Raw genomic sequence first — 21,822 nt, forward strand, 5'->3', positions numbered from 1 at the left:
ACAGCTTGTACGAGAGCCAACCAGGGACAAGACTATTCTGGATTTAGTGTTATGTAATGAACAGGATTTGATAAGTGATCTTGCAGTAAAGGAACCATTAGGAGGTAGTGATCATAATATGATAAGTTTTTATCTGCAATTTGAGAAGGATAAGGGCAGCTCGGAGGTGTCAGTGTTGCAGTTGAACAGGGGAAACTATGGAGCCATGAGGGAGGAGCTGGCCAAAGTTGACTGGATGGATATCCTAGCAGAAAAGACAGTGGAACAGCAATGGCAGGTATTCTTAGGAAAAATGCACAAGGTGCAAAATCAGGTCATCCCCAGAGAAGGAAGAATTCAAAGGGGGGAAAGGGGCCACAGTGGTTGACAAAGGAAGTCAGAGATTGCATAGCATTAAAAAAAAGGAAGTATGACAGAGCTAAGATGAGTGGGAGGACAGATGATTGGGAAGTTTTTAAGGAACAACAGAACTTAACTAAAAAGACAATACAGGGAGAGAAAATGAGGTACGAACACAAGCTAGCCAGGAATATAAAGGAAGATAGCAAAAGCTTTTTTAGGTATGTGAAGAGAAAGAAGATAGTTAAGAACAATGTTGGGCCTTTGAAGAATGAATTGGGTGAAATTGTTATGGGAAACAGAGAAATGGCAGAAGTATTTAATGAGTACTTTAGATCTGTTTTCACTAAGGAAGACACAAGCAATTTCCCAGATGTATGGATGGGCCAAGGACATAGGGTAACAGAGGAAATGAAACAGATTGACATTAGGAAGGAAACGGTGATGAGAAGACTGATGGGACTGAAGGCTGACAAATCCCCAGGTCCAGATGGTCTGCATCCTAGGGTACTAAAGGAGGTGGCCCTGGAAATTGCGGATGCATTGGTAATCATTTTCCAATGTTCCTTAGATTCAGGATCAGTTCCTGAGGATTGGAAAATGGCTAATGTTATCCCACTTTTTAAGAAAGGAGGGAGGGAGAAAACAGAGAACTATCGACCTGTCAGCCTGACATTGGTGGTGGGGAAGATGCTGGAGTCCATTATTAAAGATGAAATAGTGGCATATCAAGATAGCAGTGATAGGATTGGGCCGAGCCAGCATGGATTTACCAAGGGTAAATAATGCTTGACTAATCTGTTGGAGTTTTTCGAGGATGTAACCAGGAAGTTAGACAAAGGAGAACCAGTGGATGTAGTGTACCTCGATTTTCAGAAGGCATTTGATAAGGTCCCACATAGCAGATTGGTGGGTAAAATCAAAGCTCAGGGCATCGGGGGGAAGACATTGACATGGATAGAAAACTGGTTGGCAGATAGAAAGCAAAGGGTAGCGGTGAATGGGTGTTTCTCGGAATGGCAGGTGGTGACTAGTGGGGTGCCACAGGGCTCGGTATTGGGACCACAGCTGTTTACCATTTACGTTAACGATTTAGATGAAGGCATAGAAAATAACATCAGCAAATTTGCTGATGATACTAAGCTGGGTGGCAGTGTGACATGTGATGAGGATGTTAGGAGAATTCTAACATTGGATAGGCTGGGTGAGTGGGCAGATACTTGGCAGATGACATTTAATGTGAATAAGTGTGAGGTTATCCACTTTGGGAGTAAGAACAGGAAGGCAGATTATTATTTGAATGGTGTAGAGTTAGGTAAGGGAGAAATACATTAAAGAGATCTAGGAGTCCTTGTTCATCAGTCACTGAAGGTGAATGAGCAAGTGCAGCAGGCAGTGAAGAAGGCTAATGGAATGTTGGCCTTTATTACAAAGGGAATTGAGTACAAGAGCAAGGAAATCCTCTTGCATTTGTACAGAGCCCTGGTGAGACCACACCTGGAGTATTGTGTACAGTTTTGGTCTCCAGGGTTAAGGAAGGACATCCTGGCTGTAGAGGAAGTGCAGCGTAGATTTACGAGGTTAATTCCTGGGATGTCTGGACTGTCTTACGCAGAGAGGTTAGAGAGATTGGGCTTGTACACGCTGGAATTAAGGAGATTGAGAGGGGATCTGATTGAAACATATAAGATTATTTTTTTAAACTTTTTTTTATTGTGTTTTCAAATAGTTACAGAATAAAAGTGTGTGAAAAAGAAAATATGTGTTACCCATCCCCCCTCCCCTTAACCCCTCCCCCCTAACATCCCTATTGAAAAAAAGAAGAAAGAAAGAAAGAAAAAAAAAGAAAGAAAGAGTGCCTGGTTGTTGGAAGATCCCCACATGCTCCATGGAGTTCATAATAACTTTAGTATATATATTTATTTCTTTCCCCAAGTAACCAATTATTTCATCTTCGGAGCACCTATATATTTAATCTTATCTTTTGTAAATAAGGGCGCCAAATTTTCAAAAATGTTTCATATTTATCTCTTAAATTATAAGTAATTTTTTCAAGTGGAATACAGCCATAAATTTCTTTCTTCCAACGATCTATACTTAAATATGTATCCGATTTCCAAGTAACTGCAATAGCTTTTTTGGCTACTGCCAATGCAATTTTTATAAATTCTTTCTGATATTTATTCAATTTGGATATCGGTTTTATCCCATCAATATCACCTAGTAAAAGTAATATTGGATTATGTGGAAGTTGTATTCCAATAATTTGTTCCAATAAAACTCTTAAATTTGTCCAAAAAGGTTGAATTTTAGAACAAGACCAAGTAGAATGTAAAAAAGTACCAATTTCTTGGTTACATCGGAAACACTGATCAGATAAATTTGGGTTTAATTTATTTATTTTTGGTGGTGTAATATATAGTTGATGTAAAAAATTGTATTGCACTAATCTTATGGCGGTGCTTTGGAAGGATAGATTACAGAGCTCCTCTAGGGAGACTATTTGGGTGGAATTGAGGAATGGGAAAGGTGTAGTAACACTGATAGGAGTGTATTATAGGCCACCTAATGGGGAGCGTGAGTTGGAAGAGCAAATGTGTAAGGAGATAGCAGATATTTGTAGTAAACACAAGGTGGTGATTGTGGGAGATTTTAATTTTCCACACATAGATTGGGAAGCTCATTCTGTAAAAGGGCTGGATGGTTTAGAGTTTGTGAAATGTGTGCAGGATAGCTTTTTGCAACAATACATAGAAGTACCGACTAGAGATGGGGCAGTGTTGGATCTCCTGTTAGGGAATGCGATAGGTCAGCTGACAGATGTATGTGTTGGGGAGCACTTCGGGTCCAGTGATCACAATAGCATTAGCTTCAATGTAATTATGGAGAAGGACAGGACTGGACCTAGAGTTGAGATTTTTGATTGGAGAAAGGCTAACTTTGAGGAGATGCGCAGGGATTTAGAGAGAGTGGAATGGGTCAAGTTGTTTTATGGGAAGGATGTAATAGAGAAATGGAGGTCATTTAAGGGTGAAATTATGAGGGTACAGAATCTTTATGTTCCTGTTCGGTTGAAAGGAAAGGTTAAAGGTTTGAAAGCGCCATGGTTTTCAAGGGATATTAGAAACTTGGTTTGAAAAAAGAGGGATGTCTACAATAGATACAGGCAGCATGGAGTAAAGGAATTGCTCGAGGAATATAAAGAATGTAAAAGGAAACTTAAGAAAGAGATTAGAAAAGCTAAAAGAAGTTACGAGTTTGGTTTGGCAAATAAGGTGGAAGTAAATCCGAAAGGCTTCTACAGTTATATTAAAAGCAAGAGGATAGTGAGGGATAAAATTGGTCCCTTAGAGAATCAGGGTGGTCAGCTATGTGTGGAGCCGAGGGAGATGGGAGAGATTTTGAACGATTTCTTCTCTTCGGTATTCACTAAGGAGAAGGATATTGAATGGTGTAAGGTGTGGGAAACAAGTAAGGAAGTTATGGAACCTATGACAATTAAAGAGGTGGAAGTACTGGCGCTTTTAAGAAATTTAAAAGTGGATAAATCTCCGGGTCCTGACCGGATATTCCCCAGGACCTTGAGGGAAGTTTGTGTAGAGATAGCAGGAGCTCTGACGGAGATCTTTCAGATGTCATTAGAAACAGGGATTGTGCCGGAGGATTGGCGTATTGCTCATGTGGTTCCATTGTTTAAAAAGGGTTCTAGAAGTAAGCCTGGCAATTATAGACCTGTCAGTTTGACATCAGTGGTGGGTAAATTAATGGAAAGTATTCTTAGAGATAGTATTTATAATTATCTGGATAGACAGGATCTGATTAGGAGTAGCCAGCATGGATTTGTGCGTGGAAGGTCATGTTTGACAAACCTTATTGAATTTTTTGAAGTAGTTACGAGGAATGTTGACGAGGGTAAGGCAGTGGATGTAGTCTATATGGACTTCAGCAAGGCCTTTGACAAAGTTCCACATGGAAGGTTAGTTAAGAAGGTTCAGTCGTTAGGTATTAATGCTGGAGTAATAAAATGGATTCAACAGTGGCTAGATGGGAGATGCCAGAGAGTAGTGGTGGATAATTGTTTATCGGGATGGAGGCCGGTGACTAGCGGGGTGCCTCAGGGATCTGTTTTGGGCCCAATGTTGTTTGTAATATACATAAATGATCTGGATGATGGGGTGGTAAATTGGATTAGTAAGTATGCCGATGATACTAAGGTAGGAGGTGTTGTGGATAATGAGGTGGGTTTTCAAAGCTTGCAGGGAGATTTATGCCGGTTAGAAGAATGGGCTGAACGTTGGCAGATGGAGTTTAATGCTGAGAAGTGTGAGGTTCTACATTTTGGCAGGAATAATCCAAATAGAACATACAGGGTAAATGGTAGGGCATTGAGGAATGCAGTGGAACAGAGAGATCTAGGAATAACAGTGCATAGTTCCCTGAAGGTGGAGTCTCATGTAGATAGGGTGGTGAAGAAGGCTTTTGGAACGCTGGCCTTTATAAATCAGAGCATTGAGTACAGAAGTTGGGATGTAATGTTAAAATTGTACAAGGCATTGGTAAGGCCAAATTTGGAATATTGTGTACAGTTCTGGTCACCGAATTATAGGAAAGATATCAATAAATTAGAGAGAGTGCAGAGACGATTTACTAGGATGTTACCTGGGTTTCAGCACTTAAGTTACAGAGAAAGGTTGAACAAGTTAGGTCTCTATTCATTGGAGCGTAGAAGGTTGAGGGGGGATTTGATCGAGGTATTTAAAATGTTGAGAGGGATAGATAGAGTTGACGTGAATAGGCTGTTTCCATTGAGAGTAGGGGAGATTCAAACGAGAGGACATGATTTGAGAGTTAGGGGGCAAAAGTTTAAGGGAAACACGAGGGGGTATTTCTTTACTCAGAGAGTGATAGCTGTGTGGAATGAGCTTCCTGTAGAAGTAGTAGAGGCCAGTTCAGTTGTGTCATTTAAGGTAAAATTGGATAGGTATATGGATAGGAAAGGAGTGGAGGGTTATGGGCTGAGTGCGGGTAGGTGGGACTAGGTGAGATTAAGAGTTCGGCACGGACTAGGAGGGCCGGAATGGCCTGTTTCCGTGCTGTGATTGTTATATGGTTATATGGTTATATGGTTAATCTTAATCAGACGTTTATTGTATTTGTCATACTCTCAAGACATAGTCTTGACCAATTTTTTTCTTCAATTTTAATATTCAAATCACTTTCCCATTTTTGTCTTGACTTATGGACTCCTTGTTTAATTGCCTGTTTTTGAATCAAATTATACATACAAGAGATAAATGTTTTAATCTTTCCTTTTTGAATTAAAGGTTCTATTTCATTGGATTTCGGTAATAACATTGTTTGACCTAACTTTTCTCTTAAATAAGCCCTTAGTTGAAAGTAACAAAAAAGAGTATTGTTTGATACTTTATATTTATTCTTTAATTGATCGAATGACATTAATATACCTCCTTCAAAACAATCTCCTATATATCTAATCCCTTTTTGAAACCAATTATATAAAAGTTGATTATCCATTGTAAAAGGAATAAGTCTATTTTGAATTAAAGATCTCTTTGCTAATAAGGATTTCTTTGTCTCATTGTCAACATTTATCTTATTCCATAAATCAATCAAATGTTTTAATATAGGAGATTCTTTCTTTTCCCGTATCCATTTAGATTCCCATTTATATATAAAGTCTACTGGTGTGTTTTCTCCTATTTTATCTGGTTCTATTCTAATCCATGCCAGTTTATCTTTCTCAAAAAAAGATGCAATAAATCTAAGTTGATTTGCTTTATAATAATTCTTAAAATTTGGAAGTTGTAACCCTCCTAGCTCAAATTTCCATGTCAATTTTTCCAACGATATTCTTGACATCTTACCTTTCCAAAGAAACTTCCTCACATATTTATTCAGCTCTTGAAAAAACTTCTGGGGTAATTGTATTGGTAGTGATTGAAATAAGTATTGTAATCTAGGGAATATATTCATTTTTATGGTGTTTACTCTACCTACTAATGTTATTGGTAATACCATCCATTTATCAAGATCTTCTTGAATTTTTTTCAATAGTGGTACATATAAGATTATTAAGGGATTGGACAAGATAGAGGCAGGAAATATGTTCCAGATGCTGGGAGAGTCCAGTACCAGAGGGCATGGTTTGAGAATAAGGGGTAGGTCATTTAGGACAGAGTTAAGGAAAAACTTCTTCTCCCAGAGAGTTGTGGGGGTCTGGAAAGCACTGTCTCGGAAGGTAGTGGAGGCCAATTCTCTGGATGCTTTCAAGAAGGAGCTTGATAGGTATCTTATGGATAGGGGAATCAAGGGATATGGGGACAAGGCAGGAACCGGGTATTGATAGTAGTTGATCAGCCATGATCTCAAAATGGTGGTGCAGGCTCGAAGGGCCGAATGGTCTACTTCTGCACCTATTGTCTATTGTCTAAAAACAGTTACTTTCCCCAAGCAGTGAGGCTGATCAACACCTCCACACACTAACCCACCCCTCTACACCCCCAACCACCACTACTTTATCAGCTGTGGAGGCCCAATCATTGAGGGTGTTTAAGGAGGAGATTGATAGGTATCTAATTAGTCAGGGTATCAAGGGATATGGGGAAAAAGCTGGAAATTGGAACTAGATGGGAAAATAGTTCAGCTCATGGTGGAGTGGCAGAGCAGACTCGATGGGCTGAATGGCCTACTTCTGCTCCTTTGTCATGTGGTCTTGTGAGTGACCCCACCAGGAGCTAAGCTTGGGACAGCTTTGCTCTCGGGACCTCAGGACGGCCTCTCCACCATGAAAAGGTGACAGTCCTCGGGGAAGTCTGGAATCAACATAGCATGCCCACAGCTTACTAACCCTGGCCCTAACCTCTACATCTCTGCAATGTGGTAGGAAACCGGAGCACCTGGAGGAAACCCACTTGGTTATGGGCAGAATGTACAAACTCCTTACATGCAGGGGTGAGAGTTGAACCTATGTCACTGGACACTGAAGCAGGTCTCACTCCGGAGAAATGAGCACAAGCTCTCTAGGCCAGCTGTAGTGAGGTACTGAAGGAGATGTCTCACCACTAGGGGAGTGGTACTCTCTCAAAGGATCTTCCCACACCCACGTCTGGGGAGAGGAACAGAGAATCTCTCCCCAGTACAATGGATAGCAGCCACCTCACAACCAGTGGTGTTAACAATTCTGACAAAGGTCACGGACTCATATAAAGTCTGATCTGCTCAACTCACAGACTCATATACCGTCTGACCTGCTCCCCTATTATATTTCTTTCACACTTCAACAAACATGGATTCCATCTTGTCACTAATCAACAAGCTCCAAAACCTGTGCCTCCCTCTGCAACTAGATCCCTCACTTCCTCACTGGGAAACCAGTCAGTGCGGATCAGAAATAACACCTCCTCACACGGGCGCACCCCAAGAATGTGTGCTTAGCCCACTGCTCTACTCTCTCGATACCCATGACATATCTGTTGTTGGCAGAATCTCGGATGGTGACGAGGAACCGTACAGGAGTGAGAGAGATTGGCTGTGTGAGCAATGTCACAGCAACAGCCTTGTAATCAACTTCAGTAAAACCGAGGAATTGATTGTGGATTTCAGAAAGGGGAAGCCAAGGGGACACACACCAGTCCTCATCGAGGGATCGAGTGGAAAGGGGGAGCAGTTTCAAGTTCCTGAGCGTCAACATCTCTGAAGATCTACCCTGGGCCCAACGTATTAAGGCAATTACAAAGAAGGCACAACAGCAGCTATATTTCATTAAAAATCTGAGGAGATTTGGTATGTCACCAAAGAAAAATTTCTGCAGGTGTACCATGAAGAGCATTCTAAAAGGTTACATCACCATCTGCCATGGAAGGCGGCCACCGCACAGGATCGGAAAAAGCTACAGAGGGTTGGAAACTCAGCCAGTTCCATCATGGGCTCTCTCCTCCCCACCATCCAGGACATGTTCAAACGGAGGGGCCTCAAAAAGGTAGTGTCCATCACTTAGGGCCCCCATTACCCAGGACATGCCCTCTTCCCCTCTGCCATCGGGGAGGAGGTACAGGAGCCTGAAGACACACACTCAGCGATTCAGGAACAGCTTCTTCTCCTTGCTGCCATCAGGGAGGGGGAACAGGAGTCTGAAGACACACACTCAGCGATTCAGGAACAGCTTCTTCCCCTCTGCCATCAGGGAGGGGGTACAGGAGCCTGAGGACACACACTCAGTGTTTTACAACAGTTTCTTCCCTCCAGCATCGGATTTCTGAATGGTCCATGATCCCATGAACAGCACCTTGCTAATTTGTAATATGTATATTATTGTGATTTACGATAATTTTTATGTCTTGCACTGTGATGTTGCCATAAAACAACAGATTTGATGACGTATGTCAGAGGTAGTAAACCTGATTCTGATTCAGGCCCATTCCAAGAATGACCAGAGGGCTGGACAATTTAAACGCCGGGCCAGATTGAAAAGATCAGGGTGTCGGGGCAGGAGCTGAGGGACGGGCCCGTTCACATTGCCACTCCACGAGATTTACCCGTCTCTGCACTGAACTATGGCTCCAGCCTGCGTCTAACGGGCTTCTGAATGGCTGTGGATTCAGCTTTGTGAACTTCTGTTCCGAATGCTACTTGCTTACTTCCATTGTTTGCACAATTTGTTTTTCTCTCTCTGCACGTTGGGTGTTTGGCGGTTTTCTTTAGTTCTTAAAGGGGTCTATTGGGTTTCTTTGTTTTGTGGCTGTCTGTAAGGAGACAAATCTCAAGCTTGTATAAAGTATACATTTGATAATAAACGTACTTTGAACTTTGAGTGTGTTTAGGAAAAAAACTGATAGATTATTAGTTAATAAGGAATGATAAGTTGGTGCAGGAACTGGTACTGGGCAAAAGGATCAGTCAACATCGGGAACATTTGAAATCCCTTTGGATAAGTACATGGATAGAAGAGGCTTAAGATGATGGGGGAACTTTCAGAGATGACATACAGGAAAAGTTTTTCACACAGAGTTGTGGAATATTGGTATTGGGTTATTATTGTCACATGTACTGAGATACAGTGAAAATCTTGTCTTGCACTCTGTTCATACCGACCAGATCATTACACAGAGAACTGAGACTGAACAAGGGAAAACAATAACAGAATGCAGAACAAGGAGTAACAGCTACCAGAGAAGTGCAGTGTGGTGGAGAGTAACGTGGAAGGTCATAATGAGGCAGGTTGCAGAGTCAAGTGTCTGATTTATGGTACTGGGGACCATTCTGTACTGTGGGGCGGAAGCTGTCCCTGAGCCTGGTGGTACGTGCTTTCAGGCTTTTGTGTCTCTGCCCAATGGGAGAAGGGAGAAGAGAGAATAAACAGCATATTGTACAGATACTGCAACACACATAAAGTGCTGGAGGAACTAGCAGGTCAGACGTCTCTTAGAAAAATGAATAATGTGCTGGAGGCAAATGTGATAGAGGTGTTCAGGAGCCTTAGATTGTTGGCAGATTGGGCCGCTTATCCAAGAAAGGATGTGCAGGCATTGGACAGGGTCCAGAGGAGGTTCACGAGAATGATCCCAGGAATGAAAGGGTTAATGTATGAGGTTCTGGGATTGTAGTCAGTCGAGTTTAGAAGAATGAGGAGGGATCTCATTGAAATACCAAATATTGAACGACCTTGATGGACTGGATGTGGAGAGGATGTTTCCAATAGTAGGGGAGTCTAGGACCAGAGGGCACAGACTCAGAATGGAGGGACACACTGACTTACCCATTATGAGCTTGAGGGATCTTGGAGGAGGCAAGAAGCAAGCCTCAGACACATTGAACTTCTCGATCAGCTCCAGGATGTTTGGAGGAAGCCTGCAAAGTAAAGAACAGATACCATTTTCAGATCATAATTTGCTTTTCCACATCCCTGCTAAGTCACCATCCAAGCCATGCTGTTTTCTAGCTGTTACCATCCAGACCACGCTCTCTTCTCACTACTACCTTCGATCAGGACATACAGGTCCCTCAGGTCCCACAACACCAGGTTCAGGAACAGTTATTACCCCTCAACCATCAGGTCCCACACCACCAGGTTCAGGAACAGTTATTACCCCTCAACCATCAGGTCCCACACCACCAGGTTCAGGAACAGTTATTACCCCTCAACCATCAGGTTCCACACCACCAGGTTCAGGAACAGTTATTACCCCTCAACCATCAGGTCCCACACCACCAGGTTCAGGAACAGTTATTACCCCTCAACCATCAGGTCCCACACCACCAGGTTCAGGAACAGTTATTACCCCTCAACCATCAGGTCCCACACCACCAGGTTCAGGAACAGTTATTACCCCTCAACCATCAGGTCCCACACCACCAGGTTCAGGAACAGTTATTACCCCTCAACCATCAGATCCCACACCACCAGGTTCAGGAACAGTTATTACCCCTCAACCATCAGGTCCCACACCACCAGGTTCAGGAACAGTTATTACCCCTCAACCATCAGGTCCCACACCACCAGGTTCAGGAACAGTTATTACCCCTCAACCATCAGGTCCCACACCACCAGGTTCAGGAACAGTTATTACCCCGCAATCATCAGGTCCCACACCACCAGGTTCAGGAACAGTTATTACCCCTCAACCATCAGGCTCTTGAAGAAGTATGGATGACTTCACTCACCTCAAAACTGAACTGACTCTACAAATGATGAACTCACTTTCAAGGACTCTACATCTCATGTTCTCTTATTCATTTACTTACTTTTAATTATTATTGCTTGTTTCTTTTTGTATTTGCAGAGTCTGCCAGCCTTTACTTGTGTGAAGTTTTCATTGATTCCATTGCACTTATTTGTTCTACTGTAAATGCTTGAAAGAAAATACATTTCAGGGTAATATTTGGTGGCATAGATGTTCCTAATTTTCCTCTGAACTTTCAACTTACAACTTTGAAGGTTAATATGATTCAGTCTGGCAGCCTTCAATGCCCATCCATATGTTCGATGGTGTTCGATTGGCTCAGGAAGGGATTGCATTCATATGGCACCCACAATGATCACAGGATGTGAATCTGTCCTCACTCTTTCCCAGATAATTATCCTCATCTTCATGGCTTTGAGTCCCAATCCTCAATGTTTCTGAGCACGACTTCTCTCTCTCCACTGCAAAAGTCTGGATCCCCCAGAGGCCACCCATTTCCCATTCCCATTCCAACATGAGGCCAAACTCGGGTTGGTGGAGCAACGCACAGAAAACCTACAGCACAATACAGGCCCTTCGGCCCAACATGTACTTACCTTAGAAATTGCCTAGGGTTACCCATAGCCCTCTATTTTTCTAAGCTCCATGTATCCATCCAGGAGTCTCTTAAAAGACCCTATCGTTTCCACCTCCATCACCGTCGCCAGCAGCCCATTCCACACACTCACTACCCTCTGTGTAAAAAAAACTTACCCCTGACATCTCCTCTGTACCTACTTCCAAGCACCTTAAAACTGTGCCCTCTCGTGCTAGCCATTTCAGCCCTGGGAAAAAGCCTCTGACTATCCACATGATCAATGCATATCATTATCTTATACACTATCAGGTCACCTCTCATGACTCTGTCGCTCCAAGGAGAAAAGGCCAAGTTCACTCAACCTATTCTCATAAGGCATGCTCCCCAATCCAGGCAACACCTTTGTAAATCTCCTCTGTGCCCTTTCTATGGCTTCCACATCCTTCCTGTAGTGAGGCAACCAGAATTGAGCACAGTACTCCAAGTGAGGTCTGACCAGGGCCCTCACTTGGCTGCAACATTACCTCTCGGCTCGTAAACTCAATCCCACGATTGATGAAGGCCAATGCACCGTATGCCTTCTTAACTACAGAGTCAACCTGCGTGGCAGCTTTGAGCGTCCTATCCCTCTTGTGGTGATATCACGTGTCAGAACGTGATTGGACAGAGTTCTGAGCATGCGCAGAAATGAGTGAAAGATCTAGAAATGTTGAGAAGTTGCAAGACACGTGTAGTTTTGTTGCTGTTGTAAATAAAATTTTAATTCTTCCTGAATATGGTTTGTTCTTAGTAACCCACAGTACGTATAAGGAAGACAACATGGTGTCAGAAGTTGGTCTGGAAGAATAATACGTTTCGCTAACGTGGGAGAAGCGAAGATAATAATAAAAAAGCGCAAACTTTTTTGTTGTGCTAACAGTTTTAAAAATGGAAGGTTTGCAACCCCCATCGACGCTTCAGCTGACTGGAAACGTAGCTGAAAACTGGAAAGGATTTAAACAGCGTTTTGAAATTTATTATCGGCGATAGGATCAGACGAATAATCGGAAAAAACTAAAGTTGCAATTCTACTCCACGTAATAGGTGACGTTGCAATTGAGGTCTATAACCATCTTACTTTTGAGAGTGGAGAGAATTTAAATTTCAAAGCGATAATGGACATATTTGACACATTTTGTATACCGAAGCGTAATGTGACATATGAACGGTACAAGTTTTTCAAATGTCGGCAGAGACCTGTTCAAGCGATTGATGAATTTGTTACGGAGTTGAGACACCACAGTAAATCTTGCAAGTTTGCTGAGCTTACAGACTCTTTCATTAAAGACGGAATTATTTGTAGCATTTTGGATAACGGTCTGAGAGAAAGACATCGACCTGGAAAAAGCTTTGAGGCTGTGCAAAGCTTTGGAAACTGTGATGTCACAGGCAAAAGAGCTTTTTATTGAGAACTGCGTAGACGCTGTAAAGCGCGAACATATTGGAAAAAATAATGAAGCGACAACGAAACTGACGTCATCTGAAAGAAAAAAATTTTGTGATCGCTGTGCGTGGCAGTACTGACCAAAAAAGTGTCCAGCGTATCGGAAAGTGTGCAACGATTGCGGTAAGAGTAATCATTTTTCACGCTGTTGCAGAAGTAGAAAGACAATAAAACAAGTAAATGCGGTGTTTGAAAATGAACGTGAGGAGTTTTATATCGATGTGCTTTGTGAAAACAAAGTAAGAATGACTGGACTACGCCATTGCAAGTGAACCAAAACAATATTCTGTTTAAACTGGATACTGGAGCACAATCTTGTAGAATCTGAGTTTAATCCAAGACCAAAGTTACATCAGGTAAACATAAAGGTGATTGGGTATTCAGGTGCAGACTTTCCAGTTAAAGGAACATGTGTGGCAAAAGTATCACACAAAAATAGTGAGCACACACTTTCATTTGTGGTAGTGCCAAAGAATGTACAGTCAGTACTGGATTTATCTGCCTGTGAGAGACTGAATTTAGTGAAAAGAGTCTTAGTCCTGGACAGTGACACAGAGTCAGAATACAGTGAATTGATGAAAGGGCAAGAGAGAACAGAACATGACAGAATGGAACAGCTAGAAGTCATAAAGAAAGCTCCCAGACCCATCCCTTTGTTACCAGCATCTGAGAAAGCATTGTCACCAAAACCAGGAGTTGCAATTTTATTCTCTGGAAGTAACAGACATGCATCAATGGGCCATGCATTCCAGCACAATCTCACCTCTGCAGGAGGACAGAGGCCAGACTTGCTGGTACAGTACAATACTGACCTGAAGCCAAGGTGTAACAAGGATCAGGATCCAATTGAAGAAGTGAAAGCTCAAGTAACGGAATTGAGAAGTTTTATTGAAATGATGAAGTCTCAGCATAAAAAAGAAACTACACAGTTAATAAATGAATTAGATGAAGAAAAGAAGATTTGTATTTCATTACAAATGGAAGTGGAAGGAATTACGAAAGCTACAGTACTTGAAGAAGTACAACCCAGATCATACATGGTTCAAACAGAAGAAAGAGCAGTGTTAAGAAGAAATCGCAAAGACCTCAAGAAAGAGCCAACTGCAGAGTTTCAGCTGCAGACTAGATGAAACATGAAAATTACAACGAAACACAAGAACTGTGTGAACCACTTAGAAGGTCGACTGGTGTTGGTAAACCCCAGAGAGACTGATAGAGACATGTCAAATTATGTATTTGTTTGATTAATGTTGCTAATTGTTTTTCTTTTTAAGGAAAGGAAGATGTGGGGATAACACGTGTCAGACCATGATTGGACAGAGTTCAAAGCATGCGCAGAAATGAGTGAAAGATCTAGAAACATCGAGAAGCATGGCGTTGTAAGACATGTGTGGCTTTGTTGCTGTTATAAATAAAAGTTCTAGTTCTATTCTTCCAGAATATGGTTTGTTCTTAGTAACCGACGCTACGTATAAAGAACACAACACCTCTGATCCTCCACACTGCCAAGAGTCTTGCCATTAATGCTATATTCTGCCACCATATTTGACCTACCAAAATGAAGCACTTCACACTTATCTAGGTTGAACTCCATCTGCCACTTCTCAGCCCAGTTTTGCATCTTATCAATATCCCGCTGTAACCTCTGACAGCTCTCCACACTATCCACAATGCCTCCAACCTTTGTGTAATCAGCAAATTTACTAACCCATCCCTCCACTTCCTCATCCAGGTCATTTATAAATCTCACAAAGATTGGGGGTCCCAAAACAGATCCCTGAGGCACACCACTAGTTACCGACCTCCATGAAGAATATGACCCATCTACAACCACTCTTTGACTTCTGTAGGCCTCTATCACCACCCAGGCAGTGCATTCCAGACACCCACCACTCTCTGTGTAAAAAACCTGCCCCTCACCTCTCCTTTGAAATTACCCCCTCTTACCTTAAACACATGCCCTTTGGTATTAGGCAAATCAACCCAGGGAAACAAATACTGTCTGTCTACTCCACCTAAGCCTCCCATAATCTTATAAACCTCTATCAGATTCCTCCCCCCCCCACCCCCCAGTTTCCACTGCTCCAAAGTAAACAACCCAATTTTGTGACTGACAGGAAATGATGAAGTAGTGGTGGGTGGGGGTATGGAGGGGTGGGTTAGTGGGTGGAGGTGTTGATCAGCCTTACTGCTTGGGGAAAGTAACCGTTTTTGAGTCTGGTGGTCCTGGTGTAACGCTGGATAGCCTCTTCCCTGATGGGAGTGGGACGAACAGTCCATGAGGAAGGAACCCGCCACCCTCATCCTTCCACGGTGATGTAGGTCACAGGATTGGGAAATGCTACTGGTGTAAGCTGGAGAACTTTGCAGTTAGTCTGCAGAATATTGTGTTCGCATAGCGGTCAGTACAGTGCTGGTGACCCGGGTTCAATTCCTGCTGCTGTCTGTAAGGAGTTCGTACCTCCTCCCCATGTCTGCATGTGTTTCTCCAGACTCCCACCACAGTCCAAAGATGTACAGGTTAAAACTTCAAAGTACTTTTATTATCAAAGTACTCATACTCTATACTACTCTTTGGAGAGAAGGAGGATGAGAGGAGACATGATAGAGGTGTACAAGATATTAAGAGGAATAGACAGAGTGGACAGCCAGCGCCTCTTCCCCAGGGCACCACTGCTCAGTACAAGAGGACATGGCTTTAAGTTAAGGGGAGGGAAGTTCAAGGGGGATATTAGAGGAAGGTTTTTCACTCAGAGAGTGGTTGGTGCGTGGAATGCACTGCCTGAGTCAGTGGTGGAGGCAGATACACTAGTGAAGTTTAAGAGACTACTAGACAGGTATATGGAGGAATTTAAGGTGGGGGGTTATATGGGAGGCAGGGTTTGAGGGTCGGCACAACATTGTGGGCTGAAGGGCCTGTAATGTGTTGTACTATTCTATGTACCTTGCGATTCGTCTCCTTAAAGGCAGCCACAAAACAAAGAAATCCAATAATCCCATTGAAAAAGGCCATCAAACACCCAACATACGGAAAAAATTCGTACAAACAATGAAAGTAAGCAAATAGCATTCAGAACTGAAGTTCACAGCTACGAACCAGTCACCACTGCCAGGTTAATTAGGTGTTGCAGGCCCATTGGGCCAGAAGGGCCCTTACCATGTATCTCTAAATCAAACAGATAAAATTAAATCCCCTTCCCAGTGATGCTGCCACGTTCTCAAACCCTTCATTCTACTTTTCCCGTTAATTACATCAGCATTTTCTTTTGGATTGCTTCAGACTTCACTACACCATGCTGTTGTTCTGTTATCTTTGCTGTATTTATTGCAGTCCTGCTTCCTGCCCGCCACTCCGCTGGTGTTTAGGGCAGCGATGAAGGTCCTCCATCCCTGGTGGCGTTCAGGACGTCACTATGCCAGTAGTTCAGTCATGGAGGTCCCGGGTGGAGATTCAGGAATATCGTCACACTCGGATGCAGGAGGACTGTTTCCATAACAGAATAGTTTGACCATTCGGGGTTGTTAGCCCTGGGATGAACATCCAAACCTGGAGGACCGGTGGACCACTCCGAGTCTGACCTCTACCCTCTGACCGGTTTGGCGTGGGTGAGTGAATCTACCAAGTGTCAAAGCGTAGCTCTCTGGGTCATCGAAGCACGCAAGCCTCCGAGGTCGTGGTGCTATGGGAGATGTTATAATCACTTACTTGTACACAACGAATGGTGTGTAGGGCGACAGCCTCCTCTGAATCTGAATCTGCTGCCCACGTCCTTCATGGTGGTGTAGGTACAGGACTCGGAGATGCTACTGGCCTAACCTGGAGTATTTTGTAGACACCCTAAATTAGGCAGTACAATAGTGTAGTGGTTAGTATAACACAATTACAGTGAGAGCGATTAGGGTTCAATTCCCACCACTGCCTGTAAGGAACGTGTGGGTTCCTCCGTGTGCCCCTGAATGGGTTAGGCTTGGTAAATTGTGGGCATGCTATGTTGGCACTGGAGGTGTGGGGACACTTGCACATCATTGACACATTCCACTATATGTTTCAATGTCAAAGATTACAGGGAGAAGGCAGGAGAGTGGGTTTGAGAGGGATAATAAATCAGCCATGATTGAGTGGTGGAGTAAATTCAATCGGCCGAATGGCCTAATTCTGCTCCTATGCCCTATGGTCTCATGTACATTGTTGGCGCGCTTCAGAAAAGGTGGATGAGGACTTTGGCCACCTGAGGGAGTTGATCCTAACCGAAGAATTTAGAAGTTGTGTCCCTGACAACACACGGACATACCTAAATGAGAAGGAGACTAAGACTCTGTCAGAATCTGCTAAGTTGGCAGATGAGTACGCTTTAACTCACAAGGTAAAGTTTTCTCCGAGTAAGAGCTACTAGAGGGGTAGTAGGGAGAGCCCACCGGCTAAGTCAGAAAGTAAGCCGGGGACTAGCGGAAAAGAGGAGGAGGACGAGAAGCAGTCGGGAGGAAAGTTCCCTAGTTTAACTTGTTTTAATTGTGGGAAGACCGGTCACATAGTGTCTAGGTGTTTTGCTCCAAAAAAAGAGAAAGGAAAAGGAAAGGCGACAACACCGACCGCCTGCATTGAGCCGGTTAACAGACCGCTAAGGAAGGAGGGCTCAGACCGAGTTCAAGAAGGACGCGAGAGCTTTATTTCGAACGGGTTGGTATCTGTAAAGGAGGGGTCACCCCCGGTTCCAGTGAGAATCTGGAGAGACACTGGGGCTTGTCAGTCATTGATCCGGAGGAAAGTGTTGGAATTCAGTGCTGAGACGGAGACTGGTGAAGTGAATGTGATAAAAGGGGGACTGAGGCTGTACCTTTGCATAAAATATTTCTGAAATGCGACTTGGTATCCGGAACAGTCGCAATAGGGGTGCGGTCTGAACTACCGATGGACGATGTAGATGTCTTACTCGGTGCTGAGGACCCGCCCATAGATTCTGAAGTTTATCCCGCCTGCACTGTAACCAGAAGCATGTCAAAAAGTCTGCTGAGACAAACATTGATTTATCCGAGACTTTCTCACCGTCTCTGCACCAACAGGATTCAGAGGAGAGTGAGAGGGAGATGTGGCAGCTGGGAGGTCCAGTGTTGGACACTGATGATGTTTGTAGCTTGAAAGAGCTGTTTGCAATTGAAGAATTTAAGTGTGTTCCCGATTATGTAAAGGCATTCGAGATTAAAAGGATGCCACTACTTTGCGGGAGGTTGTTTTAGCCCACAAGGTTGAGTTTACTCCGGATAGGAGTTGCCCAGAGGGTAGGTGGGAGGATCAGGGGAACCTGAAGTTTGAAACTGGGACTGGTATTGAAAGCCTAGAAGAGGCAGCTATCCTGTTTGCCTGTGTTCAGGTTGTTGAAGTACCTGTGGATTCACAGGGTACTGTGAGTCTTGTGTTGAGACTCGGGTAAGGTCTGAGGTGTCTGACTCAGTTAAAAAGGAATGCAGTCCTTTTGTGTCAGATAGACTTGGTTCAGTGAGTAAGGGGTTAACCCTGGTGCCAGTGGAAATTGAGGATTCTCAGTCACTTGCGTTAGAAGGTGTTCTAAAAGCTGGTGATGAAATAAAAACTGGTGAGGTGAATTTTATTGAAGATATTGAGAAAAGTGTTACTGGACTTTTGAAAAAGGTAAATTTAAAGTCTGGATTGGTTTCAGGACCGTTGACCATGCTGAAGGAACAGGTGTTTGAAGTTGGTGATAAGGTCCTGGTTTTGTTTCCCTTAATGGCCAACCCCCTCCAAGTGAGATTCCAGGGTCCATACGAGGTAATTAAGAAGATTGACTCTTTGAACTATGTTATCGAAACTTCTGATAGACGCAAGCCTAATCAATTAATTCATGTGAATATGCTCAAACCTTATCATGACTCTAAGGCAGTACCAGTCAGTGCTGTCATGAAAACAAATGAGTTTGTGGAATCTGAAATTGAGGGGCAAGAGCATTTTAATAAGTTAAATATAGTGTCCACCAGACTGGAGAACTCTGTTATTTTGACCAACTTTACTGATAAGGTCTGTCACTTGGAGTCTACACAGAGAGTGCAGCTGACAAAGTTAATTAACCGGCATACAGATTTATGTCCAGATGTCCCGAGGCGGTGCACGGTCGCAGTACATGATGTTAATGTCAGTTTAGCCCAGCCCATTAAGCAACATCCCTATAGAATGAATTTAGAAAAGAGCAAATTGGTGGAAAGAGAAATTGAACATATGCTAGCCGCAGGTATCATTAGGCGATCTACCTCGGACTGGGCATCCCCTTGTGTGATTGTTCTGAAACCCGATGGTGGTGTAAGATTCTGTACTGATTACAGGAAAGTAAATGCCATCACAAAGACCGATGCCTATCCTATCCCGAGGGTAGATGATTGCATTGATAGAGTGGGAAAGGCTAGGTACATCACAAAAATTGACTTGCTGAAGGGATATTGGTGTGTTCCTTTAACTGACAGGGCTAGAGAAATTTCAGCATTTGTCACACCATCAGGGTTGTATGAGTAGAATGCTTTGCCTTTTGGAATGGAAAATGCTCCAGGGACATTTCAAAGGATGATTGACTCGGTACTTAGAGGTTTAGAAAACACAGGGGCTTATATCGACGACTTAGTGGTCTGGAGTGACATGTGGGATGCGCACATGGTGGCTGTGGAAAAGCTGTTTAAACAATCTAACAGTGAACCTCACCAAAAGTGAGTTTGGCCACGCTACTGTCACGTATTTGGGGTATGTAGTAGGTTAGGGGCAGCTGGCTCCGATACAAGCTAAGGTGCAGGCTAAATCTCTGAGAAGGTTTCTAGGAATGGTGGGGTATTACCGGAAGTTTTGTAAAAACTTTGCAGATATCGCTCTTCCTCTTACCAAGCTCTTGAAAAAGAGTGAGAAATTTGTATGGACTGACCCTTCCCAAGAAGCCTTTGAGAGGCTGAAAACTATATTGTGTTATCATCCTGTGCTCAAAGCACCTGATTTTTCCAAACCCTTCTCTCTAGCAATGGATGCTAGTGATGAGGCTGCCGGGGAAGTATTGCTACAGAAAGATTGGGAGGAAATTGAACACCCAGTGGCTTATTTCTCCAGAAAATTTAATGTACACCAGAAAAATTACTCCACTGTGAAGAAAGAATTACTCTCCCTTATTCTGGCTTTACAGCATTTTGAAGTTTATGCTTGTCCTGCACAGAAGACACTAATGGTTTACACTGACCATAATCCGCTGGTGTTTCTGACTAATATGAAAGATAAGGACAGAAGGTTGCTGAATTGGAATCTGATATTATAAGAGTATGACTTGAAAATAAAACATATAAAGGGTACTGACAACGTGATTGCCAATTGTTTATCTAGATGTTAGATTTGAAATTATATCTGTTTTACTCTGTTAATTGATGACTACCTATGTATTGCATTCAACTCTGTAATGTACAATTACGTTTAAATTTTTACCCCCATAAAAATTTTCTAAAGGGGGGTGTGATGGGCAAACCGAGTTTGAAACGGGGTCCAGAATTGACCCTATGAACTGTGCTGCTATTGAGAGAGAGGGGGGGAGGCGTCCAGAACAATTGAGAGAGGGAGAGAGACAAGATTTAATGTTATGGTTCCTCGGCTGATTGTTTACTTTTCTGCAAGGACACTTTTGCCTGCTTGTTAAGATTCCTGCAGAGACAGCAGGACGGAGCCGGTTGATGGACAGCCGGTGTCCAGCAATTGGAGATAAAAAGCAGGTCTGCTAAGACACAGACAGACACACCACGGGACACTGAATGAGCTTTCTGCACCCACGTGAAGGTGGGGGTTTTGGAGGATTGATTCAGGGAATCGATCAGTGGCTCACAGTGTGAGAAGGTGCGACCGGTGGGGAGCTGTTTGTGTGTCCTCCCTTGCCTGGGTGATAGTTTTACCACTGAAGGACAGCCGTATGTGGTATGGTCATAGTCGTTGACCACAACAGGAAGACAATGGGAAGATCGACGGCAACGACATCGTCTCTCATCACCTCTCTCTCTCCAACAATACTCAAACAACTACCTCAACCTGAACTGAACTCTTCACCATCGTAAGACTCTATCCATTTACCCCTAGCTCCGAAAGAGCCTGGTTTTGGTTCCTATTTCCACACTTCTGTATATATCAATGCCAACCGGTTTCATATATTTGCATTCTATAGTACTGTATTGCTTAGTTTACTAATAAACACTATTAGTTTACAGTAATACCAGACTCCAAAGTGTTTTCCATTTCTGCTGGTTCTTTAACCCGGTCACGGGGTACGTGACACTGACTAATCAAGAAACTATCAAACGTTAAATGCACCCAATGACTTGGCCTCCACAGCCGTCTGTGGCAATGAATTCCACAGATTCGCTACTCCCTGACTGAAGAAATTCCTCCTCATCTCTATTCTAAATAGGCATCTTTCAATTCTGAGTCTATGCCCTCTGACCTAGATTCAAGAAACACCCTCTCCACACCCACTCTGTCTCGGCCCAATGTAAAAATATCTTACTAATTGTGGTTTACTTGTACTTCCAGCAAATTACCTGTAGTACCAGAAGAAACAAAACACTGGACCACAGTTACACCATCAACAATAACTACCATGCTATTCCACACCCTCACTTCGGGAAGTCTGATCACCTGGCTGTACTTCTACTCCCTGAGTACAGGCAGAGACTGAAGACTGCAGCACCAGCAGTGAGGACCA

The 21,822-nt window shown here is 43.2% G+C and overlaps 1 protein-coding gene across 1 annotated transcript in view; it reads right to left on the reverse strand.

Moving 5' to 3' along the window:
* LOC140725786 (organic solute transporter subunit alpha-like) overlaps positions 1-21,822 on the reverse strand; it is a 146,165-nt gene that overhangs the window by 114,383 nt on the left and 9,960 nt on the right. Inside the window, exon 2 of the mRNA XM_073041698.1 lies at positions 10,115-10,206. Within this exon, the coding sequence (XP_072897799.1) occupies positions 10,115-10,206 (92 nt within the window). The remainder of the gene's footprint in view (positions 1-10,114; positions 10,207-21,822) is intronic.

Source organism: Hemitrygon akajei, chromosome 3 (genome assembly GCF_048418815.1).
Source record: "Hemitrygon akajei chromosome 3, sHemAka1.3, whole genome shotgun sequence".
Taxonomy (NCBI): Eukaryota; Metazoa; Chordata; class Chondrichthyes; order Myliobatiformes; family Dasyatidae; genus Hemitrygon; species Hemitrygon akajei.